We start from the raw sequence: 25,075 nt of genomic DNA, 5'->3' as shown, positions 1-25,075 counted from the left end.
TATCATTTTTGTTGTTGTTGTTGTTCCAAATCTTCATTCGTTTGACTGAATCCATGAACAAATCAGAATCTTTTTTTATTTAAAAGTTCCGAGTTCCTGGATTAAATCACTGATCTATAATATAGAAGGTTATCAGTGGAATAAATCATATTCCCACCTTGGAAAATATACAAAATATATGCCAATTTAATAGTTATATAAAAATGATTTTTTATATTAAGATATATATTTATAAGATAAAACAAATATGAAATTTGTAGATAAATAGACAGATGAATAAATAAAATAAATAAATAGTATTCGGACTGTATCACGTGATTAGCATCACGTGACGAGCGAGTGCGTCAGAGCACGGAAGTTGTCATAAAGAGCTAAAAAGAGCTGCAGAGAGTGGCGCTGATGTTATAACTTGAAAGTAACCCCCTGTGCTCGCTTTTAGAGCGCCGAGCTGCGAGTGCTCTTCGGATCCGAAGCTGAGTCCTCCCGCGGTTTGAGCTCGGAGCTGAAGCGGCGTCATGGAGTGGTTTGGAGGCGGCGTGCTTCGACCTGAACAGGAGCGAGAGGAAAACACGCCCTGCGCGCGCACACACGAGGTGCCTCGCGGAGTTTATTTACATCGCCAAGCCTTCTGGTTGTGCTTTAAATCTATGTGAGGTTGTGTTTAAACTCGAAGCCGCGCGGAAATGCACTGTAAAGCTAGTAAGTAAGGTCAGATGCTGCGGTGAAACTTCACCGCAGGATGAGTAAGAGAAAGCCCGCATCTTAAAAGTGAGCAATCAAACTGCTGCACGGGCTCAACATGCTGTTTAGGTGGACAGACAGCTCCTGGTCTCTTAGGTGTGACTGAGGGGTGTTGTGTGGGTCTGACTCATGCTGACAGGCTTGTTCTGACAGCTGAGGCTAATCAGTGCTGTATTATTAGATCCATGCACATTCACTGCTGAGTCTGGTGCATCACAGTGATGTTTTTATCTGTGTAGTAACTACATTGCTTTATAGTAAGTCAACGACTGCATACTCTTGAGATCTGAAAAGTCTCAAACAGCTTGAACCTTTTTTTTGCATGCTAAATCAAACTTTTATTTTATTTTTTTCAATATATAAAAATGTGTCATTTTAATTAGATCCTTTTCTGAGCAAAAACTGTCAACATGTCAACGACTATAAAATATTTTGGCCTATATTTTTTATTTTTGTTAGGTTAGGTTAGGAAACGTTATTAGTACTAGAATTTAATCTTGTCAGTGAGGTTGCAAAGGGGCCGGAAACTCCATGGGAACTTGATGTGAGGAATTTAGGAAATGTTCAAAGTTGGAAGTTTACTTTACCAGGGATTTATAAGAATTAGGCTAATGGGAAATTTATAGAAACTGTCATATAGCCTACAAACATAAATATAAACATTTTGTTTGGTCATAAGCTGACATGCATGCAAACTACCGTAATACAAATTTAAAAAATTTAATTTTTGGAATTTTTTGGAACCTGTAATTTTTTTCAGAATTCGTTGATGAATAAATACTTATAAAGAACAGCATTTATTCAAAACAGAAATCTTTTCTAACAGTAATAAGTCTTTACTATCACTTATTTGTCAATTTAACATATCCTTGCTGAATAAAAGTATACATTTCTTTAAAAGAAAGAAAAAAAATTACTGACCCCAAACTTTTGAACGGTAGTGTATTGTTAAAAAATATTTAAATTTTGAATAATTGCTGTTCTTTTTTTTTTTTTTTTTTTTTAATGTTTTATTCATCAAAAAATCCTTGTTTGATGTTTTTTTATTTTTTTTATTTTTTTATGTTTTTTTTGTGAAATATTTTTGAAAAAGTGTTTGTTAGTTTTAAACATGTATGTATGTGATATTTAGGTAATTTACTCGAAAACTCATTAAGATGGATATTTTGACATCATTTTGTGTTCAGGATTCCAGAAATGATCTGATCATGTTATGGAGGAATGCACAGTGCATGTAGGGGGTGTATGCAGTAAACACTGTGTTGTGTGCATGTGATTGAGGAATGTGCCGGGTAGAAATTCAACTGAAATCTGGTTGTTGTAACCTGATTATGCGGCAAGATTTTTTTTTCAGCTACTTTTTAAGTTCCCTGTTCCTGCAATTTTGCAAATTCCCAGTTAATTCCCATATATTCCCGTTCAATCCTGGAATTTTGAACCCTACTTGTCAATCATATTTCGAACAAGAATCATTAAAAAGACTCTATTTAAGGATCACAGTGCACTTCCAAAAACAAATTCATTGTCATTTTTAATCTTTCCCAGTCTTTGTCACTATCCTTCACTATCCTGTTTTTTCTGTATTTTTGATCAAATAAATGCAGGCTTGATGAGCAGAAGAAACTTCTTTCAAAAACATTAAAAATAGTAATGTTTCCAAACTTTTGGTCTGTACTATATATATATATATATATATATATATATATATATATATATATATATATATATCTATATATATTCTTCAATGTTTAAATTCAGCGCGACTAGTGTCACTGTCATTGAAGACCAAATCTGTTACAAAACTAACTGTAATGATTTGTGAGCGTTATCTCTCTGTGTCCCATCACAGCCCAGTGCGGAGAGCATGGCGTCCCTGTGCCTGAGTCAGCAGCGCTGTGTGAAGGCCTCGATCGCGTCGCAGTGGCAGCTGGCCGAGGCACAGAACCAGCTCTGTGGTTTGGAGCTGCACAGCTCAGAGTCTGTGGAGCAGGAGCGCGCCCGAACCCTGGCCTCCTCCGCAGAGCTCTCTCAGACCGAGCAGGAGTGGAGACATAAAGAGACCATGCTGGGACGGAGCCCCACTCTGTGCCCGGAGGCCAGCCGAGATGTGTTTGACAAGGTATCTCATATCAGCACTCTAGAAAAGTCTTTCAGTGTTCATCTTATTCATATCTCTGTGTTGCAAGATACAGTCCACTGTGACCGTTATCACTAAAAATAAAACGCACAGCAGCATTTCCCCATAGATTGTGGTTTCCACTAATTCGTTTTCAACAATGAAAATAATAAGAAACATTATTAATAATTAAGTGGCAATAATAATTCAGAATATTAGACTGATTTCTGAAGATCATGTGACACTGAAGACTGGAGTAATGATGCTGAAAATACAGCTTTACATCACAGGAATAAATGACATTTTACAATAGATTTACTTAGATAACAGTTATTTAAAATTGTAATAACATATCACAATATTACTATTTTTACTGTATTTTTGATTAAATAAATGCATTGCAGAGACTTACCGACCACAAACATTTGAACTGTACTATATTTTTAAAAATATAGTCTTCCACTCAGAAATTAGTTCTGAAACTAAGCTTAACCATGTGATAGTTGATTCTTGCAAACCACTAGCATTATGCTGAACATCCTGGCCACTCTTTTCATTATAATGAATGTGAATTATTCAGGATATTCAGCCTGAAATGACATTCCTGAACTATTCCCAAAAAAATGAAAAATAAATAAATAAACCCAGAAAGTTTTGGAAAAGTCATTGAAATTAATTTCACAGATCTCTGTATAATATAATTATGTTAATCAGGTCCTGAATTCCGGTGTGGGATTGCGCATAGTTTGCGTAGTTTTACTCATTCCCACAGCTTTGGAGTTTAAAATGAGGGAAATTCCTGCACAAGTTTGTTCAATATGGCATATAGATTAGATGAGGAAATAAATCCACACAGACTGAGTGATTCAGAGCCACTGCGTCTTCTCTCTTTCACTCTCTCAAAGTGGCTTCACATCAGCGCATCTGGTCTGCACGCTGCGATACGAGACATTCAATCGTGTTTCGGGACAGTAGACAGAACTGTCACTTGCCTAATCAGGTCATTGTTGCATCGTCACAAAAATTGTTCATTTGCACATCTTTTTTTGTTTTTTAAGTCTTTTTAAGCCTCGAGCGCTCCAAGGGCTTTCTGTGCGCTCACAGTCACATCCAAAGCGCGCGCACATAAAGCCGCCTGTCGAGTATCATATTGAGTTATTTTTCACAGTTTGTTGCACTTAAACATCCAAATATACCTGGCAAGTATCCTCATAAACACAGTCAGTTTGTCTTAAGTGAATGTAAACGGTTGAGAAAGAAAACGTGTATCAGTACATTGGGTCTTGTGACAGAAAAAGCTGTGCCGTCTGTCATTAATGTTAATCAAATAAAAGCCAGAAAATCACTCACTCACAATCTGTTTTTAATTTAGTTTATTCAATTTTTTATTTTATTTTTTGTACCTGAATACTACTGTTAGACCGAAACAGTTTCCAAACTGAAATTCAGGTCCTGAGTTTAACTGATAATATTGGTTAAACAAATCACAATATGATATGTTCCCTGCATGGAGTAACGTCTGGCGCAGTTGCAGCTTAGAACAAATAGAAAGCAAACAATTTATTTTCATTAACATATGCTATGATCAATTTGAATAGATTTTTATTGTTGTTGTAAAATAATGGAACGTTAGGACATGAATATTGTCTCAAAAGTCAGGAATTCATTAGTAAAAATGTGAAACCCTTCAGCTTTCTCAAAAGAGATAATCGCTGTTGAGCTTTCTTATAGAAACTATTAGCTCCACTATCCAGGGATTGCTCATGTGTCATACAAGTTACCAAAGCCATGTCCTCAGCATATTTCAGAAGTGTCATCCCATTGATATCACACTTCATTTAAGTGTATAAATTAAGAGCCGGGACAAAATGACTAGTACAGTGTTGTACCAGCTGTAATGCTCTCTCTCGTGGCCCATTTGTGGATTTACCACCATTTACCACCTTTTTTTTCTTTTTCTTCCTAGAGTATAATAAACAGTTCACAGTCTTGGCCTAATGAATCCGATCATGACAAGAGCATAAGCTTCATCCAGCGTAATGAAGAACTCCTGAAACATTTTGGTAAGTCATGGAGCTTGTTTGATTTGGATGTTTATTAATGGAGGCCGTTCATCTGAATGGAGGTTGTCCTCTCTGTTCTGTCTGGACAGGTATGTTGAGGAGGTGGGATGATAGTCAGCGCTTTCTAGCAGAGTACCACCATCTCATCTGTGAAGAAACGGCCAATTATCTGATCCTGTGGTGCTTCCGTCTGCAGGCAGAGCAGGTGAGCGCTCTTTCTGGCCACGTTCAAAATAACAAACTACCTGTACTGTTTCTGCAGTATGTACTGTGTCTCCACATGTCCTGCTACTGATCCTGATTGTCTGGATCTTCTGCAGAAAGAGGCCTTAATGGAGCAGGTGGCTCATCAGGCAGTCGTCATGCAGTTTATTCTGGAAATGGCCCGCAACTCTCAACAAGACCCACGAGGCTGTTTCCGTCAGTTCTTTCAGAAAGCCAAAGTAAGGCTCACATGCTACAGACATCACCTTTTCCCAGTGGTGTTTTACGCAAGATTAGGGCCGTCACAAATGCTCAATTCAGTTCGAGTACTCGATTATAAAATATAGGAAGTGGCACATTTTACAAACGAGAATCCATGAAAAAAATTATTATAGCATTTTCTGAGACTGCACGAAATATTAAAACCATTTTAAAATCATGAAAAAGCATAGTTCAATCGTGAATTCACAAAGGCTGTGATTTGATTAAATAATATACACACTGAATTTCAATGTTTTCATGTCCACATGTTCTTGTTCAGGAAACGACATCGGCTGTAGCATTTCTATCATAAAGAAGTGGCCAAATATTAAATATTAAGTGGACATTTGAGTAAAATACAAAGATTAGATTGCACTGTAAAGTGCAATCTTCAGGCCGTTGGCGCCCTCTGTAGGCAATCGATATAATACATGATGTACATAAGCTGATTATATTGTTTTTAATAATTTATACAACTGTTTTGTTCAATAAAACCATATGATTACGTGCTTTTGATATTTTATTTTAACCACTTATAATTGCCTGATATTATATATGTATTTTAAGTCATTTTAAAATCCATTGTTCGCTTAAGTCTATTTTTATTACCACAAAAAAAAAAAAATATTACTTGATTAATCATCAGAATAATCTACCGAAAATTGTCACTAACACTATTGTTAGTGAAAGTCCTACACTAGATATTACACATCTCTTACTGTGCATTTAGCCAGAGAGATTTTTCTAAATGTTTTTTGAAGGAATGCTCACCAAGGCTGCATTTATTTGCTCCAAAATACAATAAAGCCTGTGACCACTGGAGAGAGACGTGACATAACTGAGAGCCTGAGGCCAGGAAACAAGCGATATCGGCACAGATGAAGTTCATCTTCACGCATTCAACCATGTCATATGATAAACCTCATTCATATTTTTACTGAATGCATTTGGAATCAATTTGAATCTTGCTTTGCTTCTTTTTTTAAGCAGGGCAGGAGGGATACTTGGACGTCTTCCACACAGAACTCATCGCCTTTAAGCAGAGAGTTAAAGAGTATACCATGAAATCAAAAGGAGAAACCCCAAAGGATACAGTGCACCAAAACACACCACCAGGCTGTCGCCTCGACCCCAAGGAGGTGTTGGAGTCTTTGCCACCGGTACGAAAGAAAATCCAGTCTCTCAGTTTTCTGTGCTGTGATCAAGTCATTTTTATTTTGGTTGAAATCTGAATGAAGCAACCAAAGCACAGTGAATCAGGACATACTTCATGTTCGATGTACAGTAATGTAGAAATTGATTTTAAACCAATGAGATTTCACTGTGCATGGGACTTTGTAATGCACTTAATTGTGAATGAAAGAAATGTTGATCAGAAATACAGTAAAGACAGTAATATTACGAAATAGTTTTAGAAATTTAAAATAACTGTTTTCTATGTGAATATATTTTCAAATGTAATTTATTCATGTGATGAAAAAGCTGAATTTTCAGCATCATTACTTCAGTCTCCAATGTCACATGATCCTTCAGAAATCATTCTGATACGACGATTTGCTACTCAAGAAACATTTGTTTATCAATTATGAAAACGGTTGTACTGCTTAATATATTTGTAGAAACTGTAAAAAATTTCTTCTTTAATTAGAAAGTTTATTTATTTTCTGACTGAAAACATATTTACTGTTACTTTTGATCAGTGTCCTTGCTAAATAAAAGTGTAAATTTTACTTTTAAATGGTAGTGTAGCCAGTAACAAAATCTAAAATGAGTCAAATGTTGATTTTGCAGGACCTGAAGGCATGCATCCAAATGCAAGATATGCAGATTCTTCAGAAGGTGCTGAGCAGCATGAACCCGCAGGTAACGCTGGAGCTTTATGCTGTAAAACATCAGCACTTCATAACTTTACCATTCTCATTCAGGTTCTCATTTGTCTTGATTTCTGTTCCTTAAGGACTGTTTTTGTACTTTTGTGGATTTATTAGTCGTGTTGTGGTGCTGCTGTTAAAGTAGTACAGGGTTCCATCTAAATCAAATTTTATAAATCTAACTTTCTTTTCAATAATTTGGAATAAGAAATTTAAGCTTTAGTAAGCATGCAGCATTGTCTGAGGTGTAACCATAACATTATGGCATGTTTGAGGGGGTTCATTTAGGGGTTAAGCACATTTTTCAGGTTCTTGAACACTTCCTCCATCACTTTCGCTTGTCACCACAGAGAGCTCATGCTCTGAACCTGACACAGACGAGCTGAATGAGAGCCAAAGGACACAGGAAGAATTGCGTAACAGCTTTAATCTGCATTCATCAGAATCCCTCCTCCAGCCCTGCAGATCTGCATAAGGGAGGATGTGCAGATTATAATGTTCACCCAAATATTAAAATTGTCATTTATTCACCCTCATATCGTTCCAAACTTGCATGACTCATTTTCTTCTGTAAAGCACCAAATGAGATGTTTTGTAGAATGTTAATGCTGCTCTTTTCCATATAATGAAACTAAATGGGTCTTTAAAGCTTCAAAATAAAAAATAAAAAACGCACCATGGAAGTCGTCTATACGAATCCCTAAATTACCATTCAGAAGACTGGGGTCACTTAAGTCTTAAAATCTTATTTTAGATTTTAGATGTTTAATTCACTTAAGGTGCATTAAATTTATCAAAAGTGGCATTTATAATGTTAAGAGATTTCTGTTTGAAATGATTTCTCTATTGAACTTTTAATTCAATAAAAGTTAGCAATTAAAAAAGTGTATTAAAAGTTTTCACAACAACTTTGAACTGCACAGTTATTTTCAACATCATAAAAATAAATGTTGCTTGCTTGAGCATTATCATATTAGAAGGATTTCTGAATGATCATGTGACACTGAAGACTGGAGTTATGATGCTGAAAATTCAGCATTGATCACAGAAATAAATTACATTTTAATATATATTACAATAGAAAACAGATTTTAAATTGTAATAATATTTCACAATATTATTGTCTGTACTTTTGAGTAAATAAATGCAACCTTGGTGAGCAGAATTTAATAAATATTACCAACAATGTAACTGAGGAAAAACCTAAGAAAACATTAAAATTGTTTATTAATTTATAATTTGAAATGTGATTTTGGTCACATTCCCTTTCATCGTATGAAAAAAGAGCAGCATCAGCATTCTTCAGAGTTTCTTCTTTTGTGTTTTCTATGTGAGAACGAAACTCACACAGTTTTGGACTAATGTGACTGAGTAAATGGTGGCAGAATTAAAATTTTTGGGTGAACTATATGCATTTTTGATCAGTATTCTGTTAAGTATGCAGCTCACTTCCTGTTCCTCATACTGATCTCTGGGCTGCATGTGTCTTTTCCTGTTATTTATTAATATCCTCTTTCTGGCTCATAACAGGTGGCAGAATACCACGTGAAGCGCTGTTTGGAGGCAGGACTTTGGACGAATATACCACGAGCCTCCAAAGAAGAGAGTTCAGAAACGGACGAGTGGAGAATGATGGAGAGCTAGCAGACGAAACCTCACTAGGAAAACAGCTTTGGGTCGCAGGACAGGAAAAACAAGGGCTGTGCTCAGAGACTTTTATTTTGTATCCGTGCCTGAATGTGTGCTGCACTTTATATTTGTTTAAAAGAGAAAGTATTTTAAAAGAGGTAGGGAACTGTATTTTGAGGCACTTATATTTTTGTGCACATTTTGTTACACGTGTGTTGCTAACTTTTTCTTCTGTTTTATCATTTCAAAAAAAGTTTAGGAAGGTGGTACATGCAGTAGTGGAAAGAAAAACTTCATAGTCATCTTTTTTTCCCCATAAATTGGTCAAGCTTTTGTCTCATGTTTTTTTTTTTTGTTGTTGTTTTTTTTTTCATATCTCCACCTTTGGATTTTTAATCTACAACGTCCACTGAACATTCAGACTCCAGCTGCTATCAGGGAACTGTTTCATGTGTCGTCTGAGCATGCACACGGCAGATAACAGTCAGCTTCCTGCAGACAGACAACAAGGCGAAGCAGGATCTCCCATTCTGCTATCTTCACGATGGAAACAAGACCTTTGCAAAAAGTAAATTGTAGGTCCAGTAGTATGGCATGAAAGCCAGCAATATAGTGTTGTTACCTACAATTATAATGAAAGAGATTCACATTCACTATCACAATGAAAACAGGGTGCTAGATGCATTGGGCTTTTGTGTTTGATATGATGTCAAAAGCAACACATAGCATACATTTAAGGGATATTTCACCCAAAAATCATTATTTCTCAATCTCATGTTATTGCAATTCTGTGTGACTTTATTTATTTCTTATGTTTAACACAAAAATGTTTTACTCGTACAGTAACAGTCAGTGGTGTCCAATCAGTGTTGTTTTGGACGCCATTGACTTTCATTATATGGTCAAAAACAAGAAACATTCTTCTAAATATCTCTTCTTGCATTTTCCACGGAAGAAAGAAAGTCATACATGTTTGTGACAGCATTAGTGCGAGTAAATGATGAGTTTTCATTTTTTGGTGAACTATCCCTACAAATAAGACTTTGAAGAAATGCCATTTTGCCTCTCCATTAAACTGACTGAGATTAATTGCAGTAATTGCGTTGAAACCGCAGATGCTGTTTGTTTATCGCATCCGGCTAGTTTGCGTTGCTTGTACTGCACAAAGAACATGCGGCAAACCACGATTTGTGTAACATTAACAGAAGGCTGTGATGACATTGTGCAAGTCTTTACAATCAGATCAAAATCCTCAATTAAATCTTTAGACCCACAGTATCGCTGACTGCTTGAAATGTTTTATTTTGCAGTTCATTATTAATAAAATAACATCTTAGCATTTTATAAATGTGTTGGCTAGCTCTCTGTACTTGCAGGCAATAAACTGGCTCAAAACATACTGTTTTTGATTGACAAAGCAGGGCTGAAAGCATGAACGTAGGATCTAATGTATGATACATGATTTTTTGCATGTCCACTCAACAAAAGGGACATAAGGCATCGGTCATCAAATTTAATGATTAAATATTAAACTTAATATATGTGAAGGTGTTGTAAAAACACGAATGTGAGAGTGATTGAGAAAATATTGAATTGTTCTTAGAGATTACAAAAATATAATGTGAACAGTGTTATTATATATAAAATCTACAGCTGTTCATATGATTTACTACCAAAAGAAAAACTAGAAAGAGTCGAGCTTCACTGTGTTTATTGTTTCAAAGAACTTGAAGGAAGCTCATGACCTGCTTTCTGAAATGCCATGCATTTCACTTATTTTATCCATATTCAAGAGCAGGGTTTTCTGTCTCTACGATTTATACAGTAATTCGCAAACTACCATAAAATAAATGAATGAATGAACACTTCCGTTTGTGGCCTTCATAACCACAGTTTATCAAAACAAAAGGACTTCTGAAAACATTTTTCAGACTATAGATTTTCTTTCAATTTATTAATCATTGTAATGTGCCAGACTTTCTTAATTAAAAATACACTATTTTATATATGCAAAAAATAACTCTAGCATGGTTCATTCATATGATCTACAATCATCAGACTCATAATTAGTGTTTTTACTAATTAAGGCCACAGTGGTTTACAAAAAAAAATTATAATAAATTGTCAGAACATTCAAAAATCAGGTCTAAATCATAATTTTGCACTGCATTCATCTGGGAATTTTTTTAATTAACTATTTTCTTCTCTAGTATGCACAGATCTCAATAATATTAAAATGGTTAAAAATAAACAGGAATGTTTAGGAGATGCTGTGTCCACACTTTGCAGCCAAAAAAAATTGGGTTAAGAGTATGGTTTGGGCACCATATTATTAATTATTAATCTTAGCAATCTTAACTCTTTAAGCTAGTTTGTTTGCTTAAGATGGCAGCGCTAGAGCTCATGAGACTATCGTTTGATCATAAACCTTTAGTTTGGTGCTAACATTCTCACAATGGCATACAAGCAGATGGTGACACCAAAGGCTTCGGCGAATACAGTAGACTGCTTAAGGCCACAGAGGTGTATTGTGCTCGAGTCCAACAGTGTACTTCAGTCCTCAAGGTGGTTCTGCAATCACGCTTTTCCCACAGCCTGCTGGTTTCCTGGGATTTTCCTGGTCAGGAAGGCATGAATGTGAGGCCATATCTTGTTGGTTTCAGTTCCTGAGAAGGTCTCCAATACTCCTTTACTCCTGTTAGAAGTAGAAGTAAGGAGATTATCATATGTAATGGTTCAAATACCTCAGTATTCATATTAATTAACACTATCAGTCCAGCTTAATGGAATCATTCTTCATCATCAATATCCCAAAATCTCACATAAATGATTTTCTTCCTTTGAACCGGACATTGGAGAACCAGTGACAATTGATGTAACTCAGGGTTTCATGAGTTTTCAGCTTTTTTAATAGCTTCTTGCTTCACAGTAAAACTCCGTCTCTGCTTGTGTTGTGAATTTAACATGTATTTTGGATTGCAGCTTGCACTTGGGTTCATTTTATTTACACAACTTCCAGCATTTTTGCGGACAGATATTTACAGCATTTCAGCAGTATTTCACCAAAATAAAAGCTCCAGTCCAGGAACTTAAATGCTAAAAGGGTTTGAATGTTTTAAAAGTGAAGAATTTTAAAACAGAAATATTAGCATTGTAACTAGTGTAAATAAAATTATAATTAGAATCAACTATTGATTTTTTATGGTACAGTATAATTGTAATTTACAACAGTAATATAGTTGTCTTCATTTTTATAACTAGTTAAAACTATTATTATTACTGTTTTAACTAATTATAAAATGATTATTATTATTAATATTAACATTATTCTTCAACTTGATTGAATGATAAAAAAAGTGCTTTAAAGCTTTAAAAATGCTATTTTTTTCAGCTACAAAATCAAATTAAAACACTTACGAATAAAGTATTAGATATATTGGTAACACTTTATAATAAGTATACGCTAGTAAAATACTTTCAAATGATTAACAAACTATTAGTTTATAGTTAATTCATAGTTTATAAACTGTAGTTAATACATTAATAGACTTCATACAAATAGTGAGTTCTTTATTTACTGTCACTGTGCTTTAAACCAACATTTATTGGACATTACTTTGAGCTCATATTCACTGTACCTTAAAATGTTTACATATACATATATATATATATATATATATACATATATATATATATATATATATATATATATATATATATATACACACACACACACAGACAGACACACTGTGTGTAAAAGGTAAAGGTTGGTTTAAAACACTTAATTAATTAAAGATATGTTCCCAATTTTGTGAGCTAACCTTAAGTGAGAACTATTTATGCCTAGTAAGTTGTTAACAAAGCATTATCTAATGCTATCTTTACATGCATTTAATTATTAACTGATTTATTTATTTATTTGCTAACTGTCATCAGAGATTAATGCAAATGTGTCATTTAAATTACTGAAATATTAAGTTATTAATACTTAGTACTTCATAAATATTTTACGTCTAAAGGGGTTCAGCTGACAAAAAAAGTTTGGGAAGCCATGATGTAGTGACATTAAACCTGGTGCACATATTTAGATGCTCCATAATTTAATATGCAATTTAAGGAAGATTAAAAAAAAAGAAAAAAAATGTCTCTCGTGCATAACCACACTCATACGGCTTCAAAAGACTTGAAATATTGTGAACAAGATTTCTGGACTATGTTTATGTTACTTCTGTGGTTCTTTTGTCTTTTTCTGGAGCTCAGCAGCCTCACTTTCATTGAATGGAAAAGAGCAGCATGAACATTCTACTAAATATCCTTTTTGCTTCCACATAAGAAAGAAATCCATCCGGACCTAGAATCACCTGAGTGTGAGAGCACGACAGAATAATCCCCTAAACATCTTCAGCTGTGTGTGTTACTGAATTCTTTTATTCAACATAAATCATAAAGAAAACAGCTGTAAAGCTGCTCTGAAGTGCTGTGGTTTCTGTGCAGCACCTGTAATACTCTAGAACGGGTTGTGTCTGTCTCTCATAGTCCTTGAGTCTCCTGGACACAATTTCGGGACTGTCATCGTCTCTCTGGACCAGCGGTTCTCCTGTGACATCATCAAGACCCTGTGCACAACACAGACCACTGATTATAAGCACACATGACATCACCACAAACACCTGACGTCACTTAAACGCTAAAACTTTCAAATTAAAGCTACTGTATCTTAGGAATTTCTGTATTGAAAGCATCAACAATCTTTGGCGGATGCTGATAAATCCCAGAGCTAAGCGGAGGGGACCTTCAGGCGCACAGGTTAGTGTTGACATAAGCTTTGGAGCTGTATTTGAGCAACACTGACAAGCATGGTTTCACACCGGCCTAGTGCTGTATTAGTTTAACACACACAACTGCTGTCTTGAGGTTTATTATTTAAAATGTTTGCAAAGATGACCAAACTATAAAAATTAGGAAACTGCTTTGTGTCGCAAAAACCTACTTTTGCAAACTCACAGGCTTTGTGGCAGTAGACAAAAGAAAATCTCATATTCTTGAATATATCTCAGAAAATTTCTCTTTGTTCAGTTTTACTTTCTATAAAGCTCTGTAGTCTTAGAAGATAAAAAATCATTTTAAGTGCAGCAAGAAATATTTAAGCGACATTTTTCTGTCCTTGTGATTCATCTTTTCTCTGACAGTGTTTGATGAATGGACAGGACCTCCATGTCTTCCTCTGCCTGCTCCAGTTTTATTGAATGGATGAGAGCAAAGTCCCATAAAAAAATCAAATAAAATAAAAAGCTACTTAAGTGTACTTAGAGTTTCTTTGAAGTGTAAAAAATGACTGTTTGTTCACACACTAATAACATCAAATTACAAGTTTTCTTTTGATGTACATTTTAGATGATTATGTTTTAATCATTTTTGTTGTTCTTTATTAAAGAAGTACATTTATTGTGATGTGTTGGCTAACATACTAAATCACATTTTACTTGATTTAAAAATGTATTTGTTGTCTGTTATTTAATATTACATGAAAAGTTAATACATTTTAAACTTATGAAATTGCAACTTGTTTAATGACATTAAAGTATACTTTAGTTTTCCATAAATGCTTGTCAGTACATTCAGCAGTTCACTTTATCCACATTTCAAAGAAATAATGGAATAATATATAAAGATGTACTTAAGCTCATTTTAGGTTTGATTAAGTGTCCCAAAACATTATATTCTTCACAAAATTTTAAAGTACATACGTTTTTATAACAAATGCTCTTTTTCACATTTTTAGGCATTCAGGGTGAATTCACTTCCATTTCAGCACAAAAACCAATAACTAATAACTAAACAATTACTAGCTAAACAATACAGTTTAACCAGGCCAACGTCAATGTTAGTCTTTTTAGTGCAAACGCACCTCCTTTATGCAAAATAGGCTAAATATGTATTATGCCTTATTCACAAAACTCAACACTATTTACCTGATGCTGTTAACATTGCACTATTATTACCTGCAGAAAACAGCCATGTTTTCTTTGAAAATTGCATTTTTTGCAGCACAGTTTTTGCACTGTAGCGTTTTCACATGAACAGGAGTGTTCAACTTCCTGTTTCTATTGTTTAATTATCAACAGTTTCCTGAAGTGCTGCTAAATGGGATTGTGAAGATCTCAACAGCAGCATGAGGGAATGATCTAGAATATGAAAAGACCAGAGGACTCACTGGTTTCTTAGGCGGGTTGAAGTCTATATTATAGACCCTGCCGCTGGGAAGGTGCACCCAGCGAGACGTCAGACGCTCGCGGATCGTCTGGAAAGGCACGTCCAGGTTTATAACAGAGTCCACATCGTACACGCTGTCCAGGGCCTCGGCCTGAGCCACAGTCCGAGGAAACCCTGCCGGGACAGGGCGAGCACATTTAAACTGCACATTTCATGGGTAACATATGCGGCGAGCGGGGTGAGAGTTACCGTCCAGCAGCCAGCTGCTCTGCTCCAGACCCCTCAGACTGGACAGGATGAGACGAGAGATGACATCATCGGGAACCAGCTGACCCTGATCGATACACGACTTCATCAGGAGACCCAAATCTGCCCAGGTGCAGGAGAGTTATTACTGTTTTACTATATTTAAAAACATTAAAAAGTCTTACCAACTATTTTTTATAATATTTTAGTTTTTTTTACAGTTCGCTTAAATAGCCTTGCAATGGACAATATCATTTTTCAAAGTTTAGATAATTAATGTATACCAATTAATATTAGCTTTAACTAATTATTGCAACAAAATGTACACAAACTATTCAACAAATAGTTTTGGATTAAGCGGTTCTTGAAATATAAATTCAAATGCCAAAAATGTGCTTAATTTCGATCAAAGATGACTATTCTGTCATCATTTCCTCACCCTCTTGGCGTTTCTTTCTTCTGTGGAACACAAAAGAAGATATTTTGAGAAATGCCTCGATGTGTTTCGTCACTGTTTGTTCACCAGCATTATTAAAAACATTTTCTTTTGTGTTGTACAGAAGTCTTGCACTTTTTGATGACATGAATGTGACGAAATGGTGACAGGATTTAAATTTTGGGTACAGTACGGTGCATGACACTCAAATTTAAATATTTCTCTCCTGCAACTCTATATCTGGCTAAATGGTAATGTAGTCATTTCTTGGTGTATGTGGGTCAGTCTGACTGAGACTGTAGGTAGAACTGCACACCAGATAATAACTGATGATGCTGCATACATCACACACTGTCACAAAACCCTCAGACACACACAGCATCTGGCATCCATTAGGCACGTGTGTCTACTTCTACATAAACATCATTTACAGAGCTCAGATTAGAGAAGAAGCCTGCACTACTGTATAAATACACTCCAATCTTGCAAGCCTCTGAAGTGTGGAGCAAATTTTAATGCAATGTAGGCTTGGGCTTCAGTGTGATTTGTAGCCAAATCATTTGTAGTAAATTTCCCAAATCTCTTGTATGTTTTACGGAGCCCCGCACATAACATGCAAGGAAAAATGAATAAATTGTGCGCAATAGTAAATCGAGGGAACGCAATAGTAATCGTGTGCACGTTTTAGTACATTGAGGGAACGAATTAGTAAATCGTGCACACGATTTAGCCTACTATTTTTTATTTTTCCTGCATGTCATGTGGGGGGCTCCGTAATGTTTAGTATGCAAGGCGCATTCTCTGGAGAAACGCGTCGCCTTTAAAAATTAAGATGAATAAACCCTGTTAAAGTACAAATCTTTGACAATATCATATTGTCTACAAGTAAAAAAATATATTTTTATTATGAATCAATGTTATTTATGAATAAAGCCTGAAAGAGTGGGCTATGAGAAGACTGTGCTGGGGCGGTCTTACCTGTCTTCGTCTCGATAATGGCCCGCAGCGTGTCTCCGCTGGAGAGATGTTTCAGTCCGAAACTCTGCGCTATCCGACGGGACACGGTCCCCTTCCCCGAGCCCGGGGCCCCCGTGATCACCGCACGGAACACGGTCTGCAGACCCATGCTCCTGTTCGACTGAAGATGCACCCTTAAGTGGCTATTTGTGAATGTGGAGTCAAATAAACACTTCCTCTTCACAGCATCCCTCCGACAACTGCAGTCCCATCAAATCTAGGGATGCGGAGTCAACACGACAAAACGTGACTCCAGGTTTATTCCCAGATTAAGCCCGTCCTTTCCTAATGCACGCGGACCCGCCCATATCACAGGAAGTGCTTTAAAGCTCAAGTGGGCGTGTGTGGACTCTTACAGTAGTGCACACTACAATATTGATATTACTACATGCATCTCTTAGAGAGGTTTTCAACCTTTTAAGATAAATGCAGGGAGCAGTAGACCTGGAGACCAACAAAAGCTAGATTTTCTTCCTAAAACTTTAGTTGAAACTAACATTTATACAATGCTTATGTCAATATTTCATTGTTAAAAATTCACTTTAATACATTTTAAGGGCACTTGGAACCCTTAGAAGTCTTTAAAAAATAAAAAAATAAATACAAATTATTAGGTGAAAAAAATGTATTTAAAAATGTAAGCCTCATTTACTTAAGATTCAATATTAATGCAATAAATGGTTTACTAAAACGAAAACTATAAACATATTTTATTTAGTTAAAACATTTGAAATAAAGCTGAAAGTTTTAGAAAATAAATAATAATAATTTATTCATTTATTAAAAATGGATTTTAAAATATTATGATTAAATAATAATTTAATGAAATATTATTTAAAAACATTAATTGAAATAAAGCTGAAATTAAAAAAAAATATGAAAAAGTAAGAAAAATATAGAAAAATATAGAAAAATTTTAAATGTTAAACTGAAATAACATTTACTAAATTTACTAACTCAAATTCCTATAAAAACTAAAGCTGAACAATAACTAAAACTGATATAAAAATAAATGTATAATATTTAATATTTAAAAGAACAGAAACTAATAAAAATGACAAAAGCATATAATAAAATTTCTTTATATATATATATATATATATATATATATATATATATATATATATATATATATTTATATATATATATATATATATATTTTTAATATATATATATATATATATAAACTATAATATATATAATATATAATACTAAAATAACACTGTTTCATAAGTAAATGCTGAGAAATACAAATATACTTATTTAGTGAATCTGTTTATAAATACCGATTCTTGGTATTATTACTTTATTGAAATTAATGGTGATATGTGTAAGTGAACCTAATGGGAAAACTGAACTGAACAGAATGCTGCTCAATTATTATGTAATGTGGTTATGTAACATGTAAGCTGGTAAGGATAGGTCTTCTCTAACAGGCTTTGGAGACAGAAACGTTATCTCAGCTTGATTAAATCAGCATCAAATGTAGTGGGCTGCTGCGTTTCATCTAAATTTGATTGACATTTTTTTCGTGGTGATTTGTGCAGATGTTCCCATCCCAGTCAGAGCCCGCTCATCCCCCAACACTTGACTGAATCATTGTTTATCAGCCAGCAAATGATTGACAGGAGGGGGTCTTTTGGTAAGATAAAGGAGATAAGAATGGAGTCTTGTTCTCTGCTGAAGATCTCTAGGACAACAGCTCCTTCAACACAATGAGACAAAGACAGGATTTGGAAACCCTATGTAGATGTTAATGCTCAGTAGTGTTTAAGGATGTGGGATAGGACAATGATGCTGTTGTTTATAAAGTGAATAGATGAAACTAGAAATATATAAGGCGTGATTCACACTTTCACACAATTTAGAGTTTTTATTTATTGTATAAGTTATAGGTTATACTTTCCCACGGTTTGGTTATGCTGTGGAAGCGCGCCCCCTTGTGACCAAAATAGCAGAGTAAACATTAAACCAGCAAACCAAAAGTTACTAGTCACTTATTTCACGTATTTTATGGCATATGATTTAAAATAAATATTATGTGGAGAATGCATTATATGTTTGTGTGTCTGTGTGCCTGAATGCTTGGATGTATATTCATCATAACATATGTTCATTATAAAATTATTATATTTATATATTTTTTTCCATCTGAACATAGATGCTTTATAACAGGCCTACAACAGCTTTTTGTCTGTGTTTTGTAACCAAACAGTGTTTTTCATTGAGCTGTACAGTAGTCTCTAAAATCGTAGAGATATTAGCCTGCCCAACACACACACACACACACACACACACACCCATACACACACACTAACTTTTGAAAAAAGACCTGAACACTATCTTATATTGCAGGTGCTGATGAACGTGATGCAGGACGATGAGAACGCTGTTATATGCCCCTGAATTCAAGATAAGATGACAAAAGGTCCTGTAAGGGTTTTGTCTTATATATGATATATTTTCAAATGTCAAAAGTGCTATTTTACCGAATATCTGCATGATTGCAAAATGTGAAATTGATTTTATACAGTTTATTAAACAGGAAGTTAATATTATGTTTAGACACAATATTATCAACATTGTCAGGTTTTGCTCAAAATAGGAACAAAAATAGTCCACATTTTGAATGAATCGAGTGAACCAATAATTCAGTAACTCATTCCTAAAGACGCTTCTGAATGAATCAGCAGTTCGAACGAATCGGTTGAATGAATGACTGAATGACTGTCACACTTATTATGACAAGTGACTTAACGCCTGTAGCCTTAAAGGTTTGTATGTAATAAATTAATTCTATGTTGAATCAAAGTATTTGTTTAAGCTACAGCACTCTATACAGTACAGAATGTGTAAAAGCAGCTTTACACTATCAAACAGGAAAACAATGTGTCGATAATGCAGAAGGACAATAGTAAACAGTCAAGACTTCAGTTAAAGTCAGTTCATTATCGATTCAGTGATGACATTCAGGGCTTTATAAGTAATTAGCAAGATTTTAAAATGTATTCGTTGTTCAATAGAGAGCCAGTGCAGTGTTGACAGAACCGGGCTAATATGCTCATAGTTCCTGGTTCTAGTAAGAGCTCTAGCAGCTGCGTTTCAGACCAGCTGGAGTTTGTTTATTAAGTGTGCAGAGCAACCATCCAATAAAGCATTACAATAATCTTACCTTGAGGTCATGAACGCGTGAATTAATTTGACATTGAGAGCATAGGTCATAGTTTAGACATATTTTAAAGATGGAAAAATGTGGTTTTAGAAAATGCTAGAAATGTGGCTTTCAGAGGAAGGATTGCTATCAAATTGCACACCCAGGTTAACTGATGATGAAGAATTGACAGAGCAGCCATCAAGTGTTAGACAGTGTTTTAGGTTATTACATTCAGATGTTTTCGATCTGATAATTAACGCCTCTGTTTTTACAAGTCATCCCCTGTTAAAAAAACCCCCAACATATGCTGGTTAGGTATGTTTTGAAGCATAGCTGCTGGTTTAAACTGGTCTTTAGCTGGTCATGAGTTGGTTTAAGCTGGTCCTGAGCATGAGCTAGTTGCTTAGGACCAGCGCATGACCAGCTTAAACCAGTTTAAACCAGCTCAAACCAGCAGTCATGCTTCAAAACATACCTAACCAGCATATGCTGGTTTTTTTTCAACAGGATCCTGTTTTTTATATCAGCTATTCTGATAGTTTTACGAATTGGTATGTTTTTTCGGGCCGCGAAGAAATAGAGTTGACTCTCATCGGCAAACAGTGAAAGCTAACACCATGTTTCCTGATGATATCTGTCCAGCGTAACATGTCAAGTGTGAAAAGCAACTGAGCGTGGTACTCCATACTGCACTTGTGATTGATATGATACCTCATTATTCACTGCTACGACCTGATGACAGTCAGGTAGGCTAACTATGACTTGAACCATGCCAAAGCAATTCCACTAATGCCAACATTATTTTCTAGTCTATCCAAAAGAATGTTGTGGCTAATAGTGTGAAATGCAGTGCTAAGATCCAGTAGCACTAAGAGAGAAATACAACCACGATCAGATGATGAGAACAGTCTCAGTCTAAATCCTGACCGGAAATCCTCACAGACACATTTGTGTCTCTAAGAAGGAACATAGATGAGAGGATACTGCCTTTTTTAGTGTCTTTGACAGAAAAGGGAGATTTGAGATCGATCTGTAATTAGTAGGGGGTCTGTCTTACAATAAGGCTTATGAGCATCTGACTTGTGATTCTAACATTTAACAGAACTTTTTTTAAGTGAACTGAAATTAAATTATATAATATAATATTTTACATATAATATAATATTTTTAATAGACCTGTTTTTTTTGTTTTGCTTTTATTGTTAATGTTTTTTATGAAGTTTGACATACTGAATTAGCACAAAAATATATTTGTTCAAACCAAATATATATATATATATATATATATATATATATATATATATATATATATATATATATATATATATATTCAGACATGAGAAATAATTGAAAAAAAAAATAATACTAAATATTACATGGAGAATATATATATATATATATATATTTAAACACACACACACATATATTCAATATATACTGCATCTCCACAGTTCATCCACAAGGTGGCAAACTCTAATCTAATTTATTAGAGCTGAGCGCGCAACCTGGAAAAGATAAACATTATTAGACTATTTACCGTCACAAGGATGATTGGTCATAAGGTTAATGGTTAACGTAACTGCATAAGGTTAAAGTTTAAGGCTGCTAAACAAAAGCCGGATGTTCCTCATCCCTCATAAGGTGTGTCTTATTATAAGGATTATGAATATCTGACTTGATAAGGCTGATCACATGCTCCAGAGTCAACACACTCAGTTGGAACTTACACATAATATACCAAAAATTATTCGAGTTAGAAGACTGAAAATAATTTAAAATCTAACATTTAATTAAAAAACATCACTCTGAATCGATTATAACATTTTTTATTATTATTAATCCAGGTACTTCTATTTTTTATTTTAATTGATAGTTATTCATGGATGACATCATCTTTAGACTGAAACCTGCTGTGATGTCTATCTATTGTTTTGCTATTTTGCAATCTCCCGTTGACAGTGTTCCTGTCCCGTCTTTTGTTTTTAACACTTGCCAAGCTCTTGTGTCCTGGTAATGATGTCATCACAACCTTTATCCTTTCACAAGTGTCCATGACAGCATGTTTCCACTGACTCAGCCTGATGAAACTAATTCATCCTCAATCCTTATTATGAACTCCGCACCTAATGCTGAGAGAAGGTGAGCAAGAAATGAACGTGGAAGTACCTGACAGTTAAAGAGCTCTGATATAGAATGTTTCACAGAAACCAACTTCCTATTTGTTCTGTTCACGTGGAATTCAAAGGAAGACAATGAAGTCTTAGGTTTAGGTGACAAGCAGAAATATCAAGTGCATTCCAGAGGTTTTCCTTACTGCAATGAGATTAAACTAGTCAGCAAAGATACAGGACGTTCTGTTGCTTGAAAAAAGAGCAGTGGATTACTGAGTGTTAACTGTTTTGTGGAGCAATAGTGTTTGATTTGTTCGTCACTTCACACTTCATAAACTGTATTGATCAATAGGTTTTAAGGTAGTGCCAATTTAATTTTTTTTTTTTTTTTTTTTTTTTTTTTGTAAGGGATAGCAGAGTGCAGATGAAAATGAGGATGTGAGGGATAAACCTACAGACTTTACAATGGCATGCACTTTATAAAGTTCCTAAATCATATCGTATTCGACTTTGGTGATTTTGTCTACTGAAAATTTTCAGAAAGATTTTTTTTTTTTTAGCTCAACAAACGGTATGTTGATAAACCGCATTGCAATCCATTGAACGCACTTTACTTCTGTTCCATACAACCTTTTCTTTCTTGTCAAAAAATTAAACATGGCGCTAACATGACTAGTCTATTGGTCTGATTAGCCCCTACAAATTAATTAAAGAATGCATATTATATAAAAGCTTAATGTTTAATGGTATTAGATTTGTAGATTGCATTTAATAGATTGCACTTTCAAGATAACATTAGCAGTTGGCTTGTAAAAGCTGTGTTTTGTGCTTGTTCAGATGAACCAGTGCTTTTAAATGAATCAGTCGAGTGAATAATTCAGCGACTCACTCATTTTCGCCATCTACTGGCGTAATGATGCAACTGGCTGTTGTATAATGAAGTGTATTTGTTCACTACATAAATAAATCATCAGTTATAGCTTTCATTTTTATTATTTTTCATAATACATTTCCAGATATAGCCAGACTGATTTAGCAACTGTGTCAACTGTGAACTAGTCATGTTTGGTAGCATGTCATTGCAACTACAAGTTCCCAGTTCATTCTAGATGTTTTTTTGTTGTCTATTTTACTTCTAAAGCTCAGAGAAACTGGCAGCCCCATTGAAATATCCAAATGGGCAAATTTAAAAAGGCCTGAAATAGCCAGCTAAATGCATGTTTAAAATCGTATGAAGCTTTAATCTGTAATCTAAAATTTACATGCACACCAACAACAATTCTTGAGAAAACTGGCTTCCAAGCTGGTTGGTTCCCAAGCAAGCGTCAAATACATGTACCACAACGCTCTTCCAAAAGTACAGAGAATAATGCAGACTGCAGGCTATCTTTTTTTCTGAATAAAGCAATCAGCGAGGATCAGGAGAGCTTGGCGCGTGACATCAGTCGACTTTGTGAAACTTTCCTGCAATGCACGACTTCTGAGATGATAATTTGACAATTCAGTACATTCAGATACAGATACATACAGATATCATTATTATCAGCTATATTTATCATAATAGTTTCATAGCATGTTTATTTTTTATTCAGCGTACATAAAGTATAACATAATTTATTCAGTTAACATAAAAAAAGATCAGTGTATAGGCTAAATTATAATCTAAATTAGTAACTATACTGTAAATGATATAATTTCAGCATTCTTCATCATGTATGGCTATGTTTTGAACAAGAAATGTGCGTTTCATGAATACAGAGACAATACATAGTAAATAGTTTAAACAGAACAAATACAATGCAAGAAAAATTATATAATACAAATTAACATTTAGAATTAAATATTTTTTTTGATTATTCAAGGTATTAAAATGTATTAATTGCTATTAAATTACACAAATTATTTTTTGAATAAAAATAAAATAATTGGAGAAACAAGGCATACATTTCAGTATGTATATATGTGTATGTATTTATGTATTTATATATCAATGTACAATCTGTGTGGTTCATATGTTTACATTTATACAGTATTTTATTGTATCTGCTCATTTGCCTTGAACCCTTTGCATGATGGGACATGTGGATAGGTTTGGCAGTACAGAATCCTGATTACAAGTCAAGCAGTCACTGATGAAAAACTTAGGAAAATATCCAAGTCCCCGGAAATCTCCCTAAACTTCTAAAAATTAGGTTAAAAATGTGTTTAAAAGACATTGTCAGTTTCTGTTGTACGGCCCCTCAGCTTGAGGCCCATGACGGTTAGAGGCCCCGAGACACTGGCCCCATTGACCCGATCCATAATCCATCTTCACATGTAAATGCTGATATCAGCTGTCCAAAGTCCATACAGAAGAGATCACAGAGATTTTTTAGAGCCAGTTTGAACAATGATAGACACACTCTGACATGTTTATGCTGACAGAGTGTGGAGCGATTTCATGTGCATTATTATTATTAAAGGGAAAAATAAATCTACTTTAAGTGAGTGAGTGACGTGACATACAGCCAAGTATGGTGACCCATACTCAGAACTCGTGCTCTGCATTTAACCCATCCAAAGTGCACACACAGCAGTGAACACACACACACTGTGAACACACACCTGGAGCAGTGGGCAGCCATTTTTGCTGCGGCAACCGGGGAGCAGTTAGGGGTTCAGTGCCTTGCTCAAGGGCCCCTCAGTCGTGGTATTAGCCGGCCTGAGAATCAAACCCACATCCTTAGGGTTAGGAGTCAAACTCTCTAACCACTAGGCCACGACTTCCCCTTTATTGCATTGAAGTGCCTCAGTGCTGTTCATAATCGGGCTATAAAAACCTTTAATTCATTAATTTAATAATTCAGAGTTGTTTTGCATTGATTTTAAAAGACTTGTTCATGACCAATAACAAAAAGCTGACAAAACAGCTCTTATTTAAATAAATAAATAAATAAAATGGCACAACTTCATATATCATTATATGTTCCCCAGTTGATAACAGTAAGAATTATTTAAATATTAATAGCTACAT

General features: G+C 34.8%; 2 protein-coding genes across 3 annotated transcripts; one reads left to right on the top strand and one right to left on the bottom strand.

Annotated features, from left to right (window-relative positions):
* Window positions 1-333: 333 nt before the first annotated feature.
* On the top strand, window positions 334-10,810 carry LOC109097727 (hsp90 co-chaperone Cdc37-like 1). 2 transcript variants are annotated; one of them, XM_042764765.1, is made up of 8 exons: window positions 334-593; window positions 2,591-2,860; window positions 4,824-4,920; window positions 5,010-5,125; window positions 5,241-5,363; window positions 6,372-6,545; window positions 7,177-7,248; window positions 8,787-10,810. In XM_042764765.1, the coding sequence occupies exons 1-8, from the start codon at window positions 516-518 to the stop codon at window positions 8,898-8,900; spliced, it is 1,044 nt and encodes a 347-aa protein (XP_042620699.1). In that variant the 5' UTR covers window positions 334-515; the 3' UTR covers window positions 8,901-10,810. The 2 variants fall into 2 exon arrangements, with proteins under 2 accessions (XP_042620699.1, XP_042620700.1); XM_042764766.1 differs by lacking the exon at window positions 8,787-10,810 and adding an exon at window positions 7,607-7,792.
* Window positions 10,811-10,948: 138 nt separating this feature from the next.
* LOC109097537 (GTP:AMP phosphotransferase AK3, mitochondrial-like) lies at window positions 10,949-17,089 on the bottom strand. The gene is made up of 5 exons (XM_042764767.1): window positions 16,759-17,089; window positions 15,348-15,467; window positions 15,100-15,272; window positions 13,383-13,501; window positions 10,949-11,580 (listed from the first exon to the last, which is right to left on the bottom strand). The coding sequence occupies exons 1-5, from the start codon at window positions 16,904-16,906 to the stop codon at window positions 11,463-11,465; spliced, it is 678 nt and encodes a 225-aa protein (XP_042620701.1). The 5' UTR covers window positions 16,907-17,089; the 3' UTR covers window positions 10,949-11,462.
* Window positions 17,090-25,075: the final 7,986 nt, after the last annotated feature.

This window comes from Cyprinus carpio, chromosome A10, assembly GCF_018340385.1.
Source record: "Cyprinus carpio isolate SPL01 chromosome A10, ASM1834038v1, whole genome shotgun sequence".
NCBI lineage: Eukaryota > Metazoa > Chordata > Actinopteri > Cypriniformes > Cyprinidae > Cyprinus > Cyprinus carpio.
The sequence above is the reverse complement of the archived record's forward strand: the minus strand, read 5'-3'. Positions and strand labels throughout refer to the sequence as shown.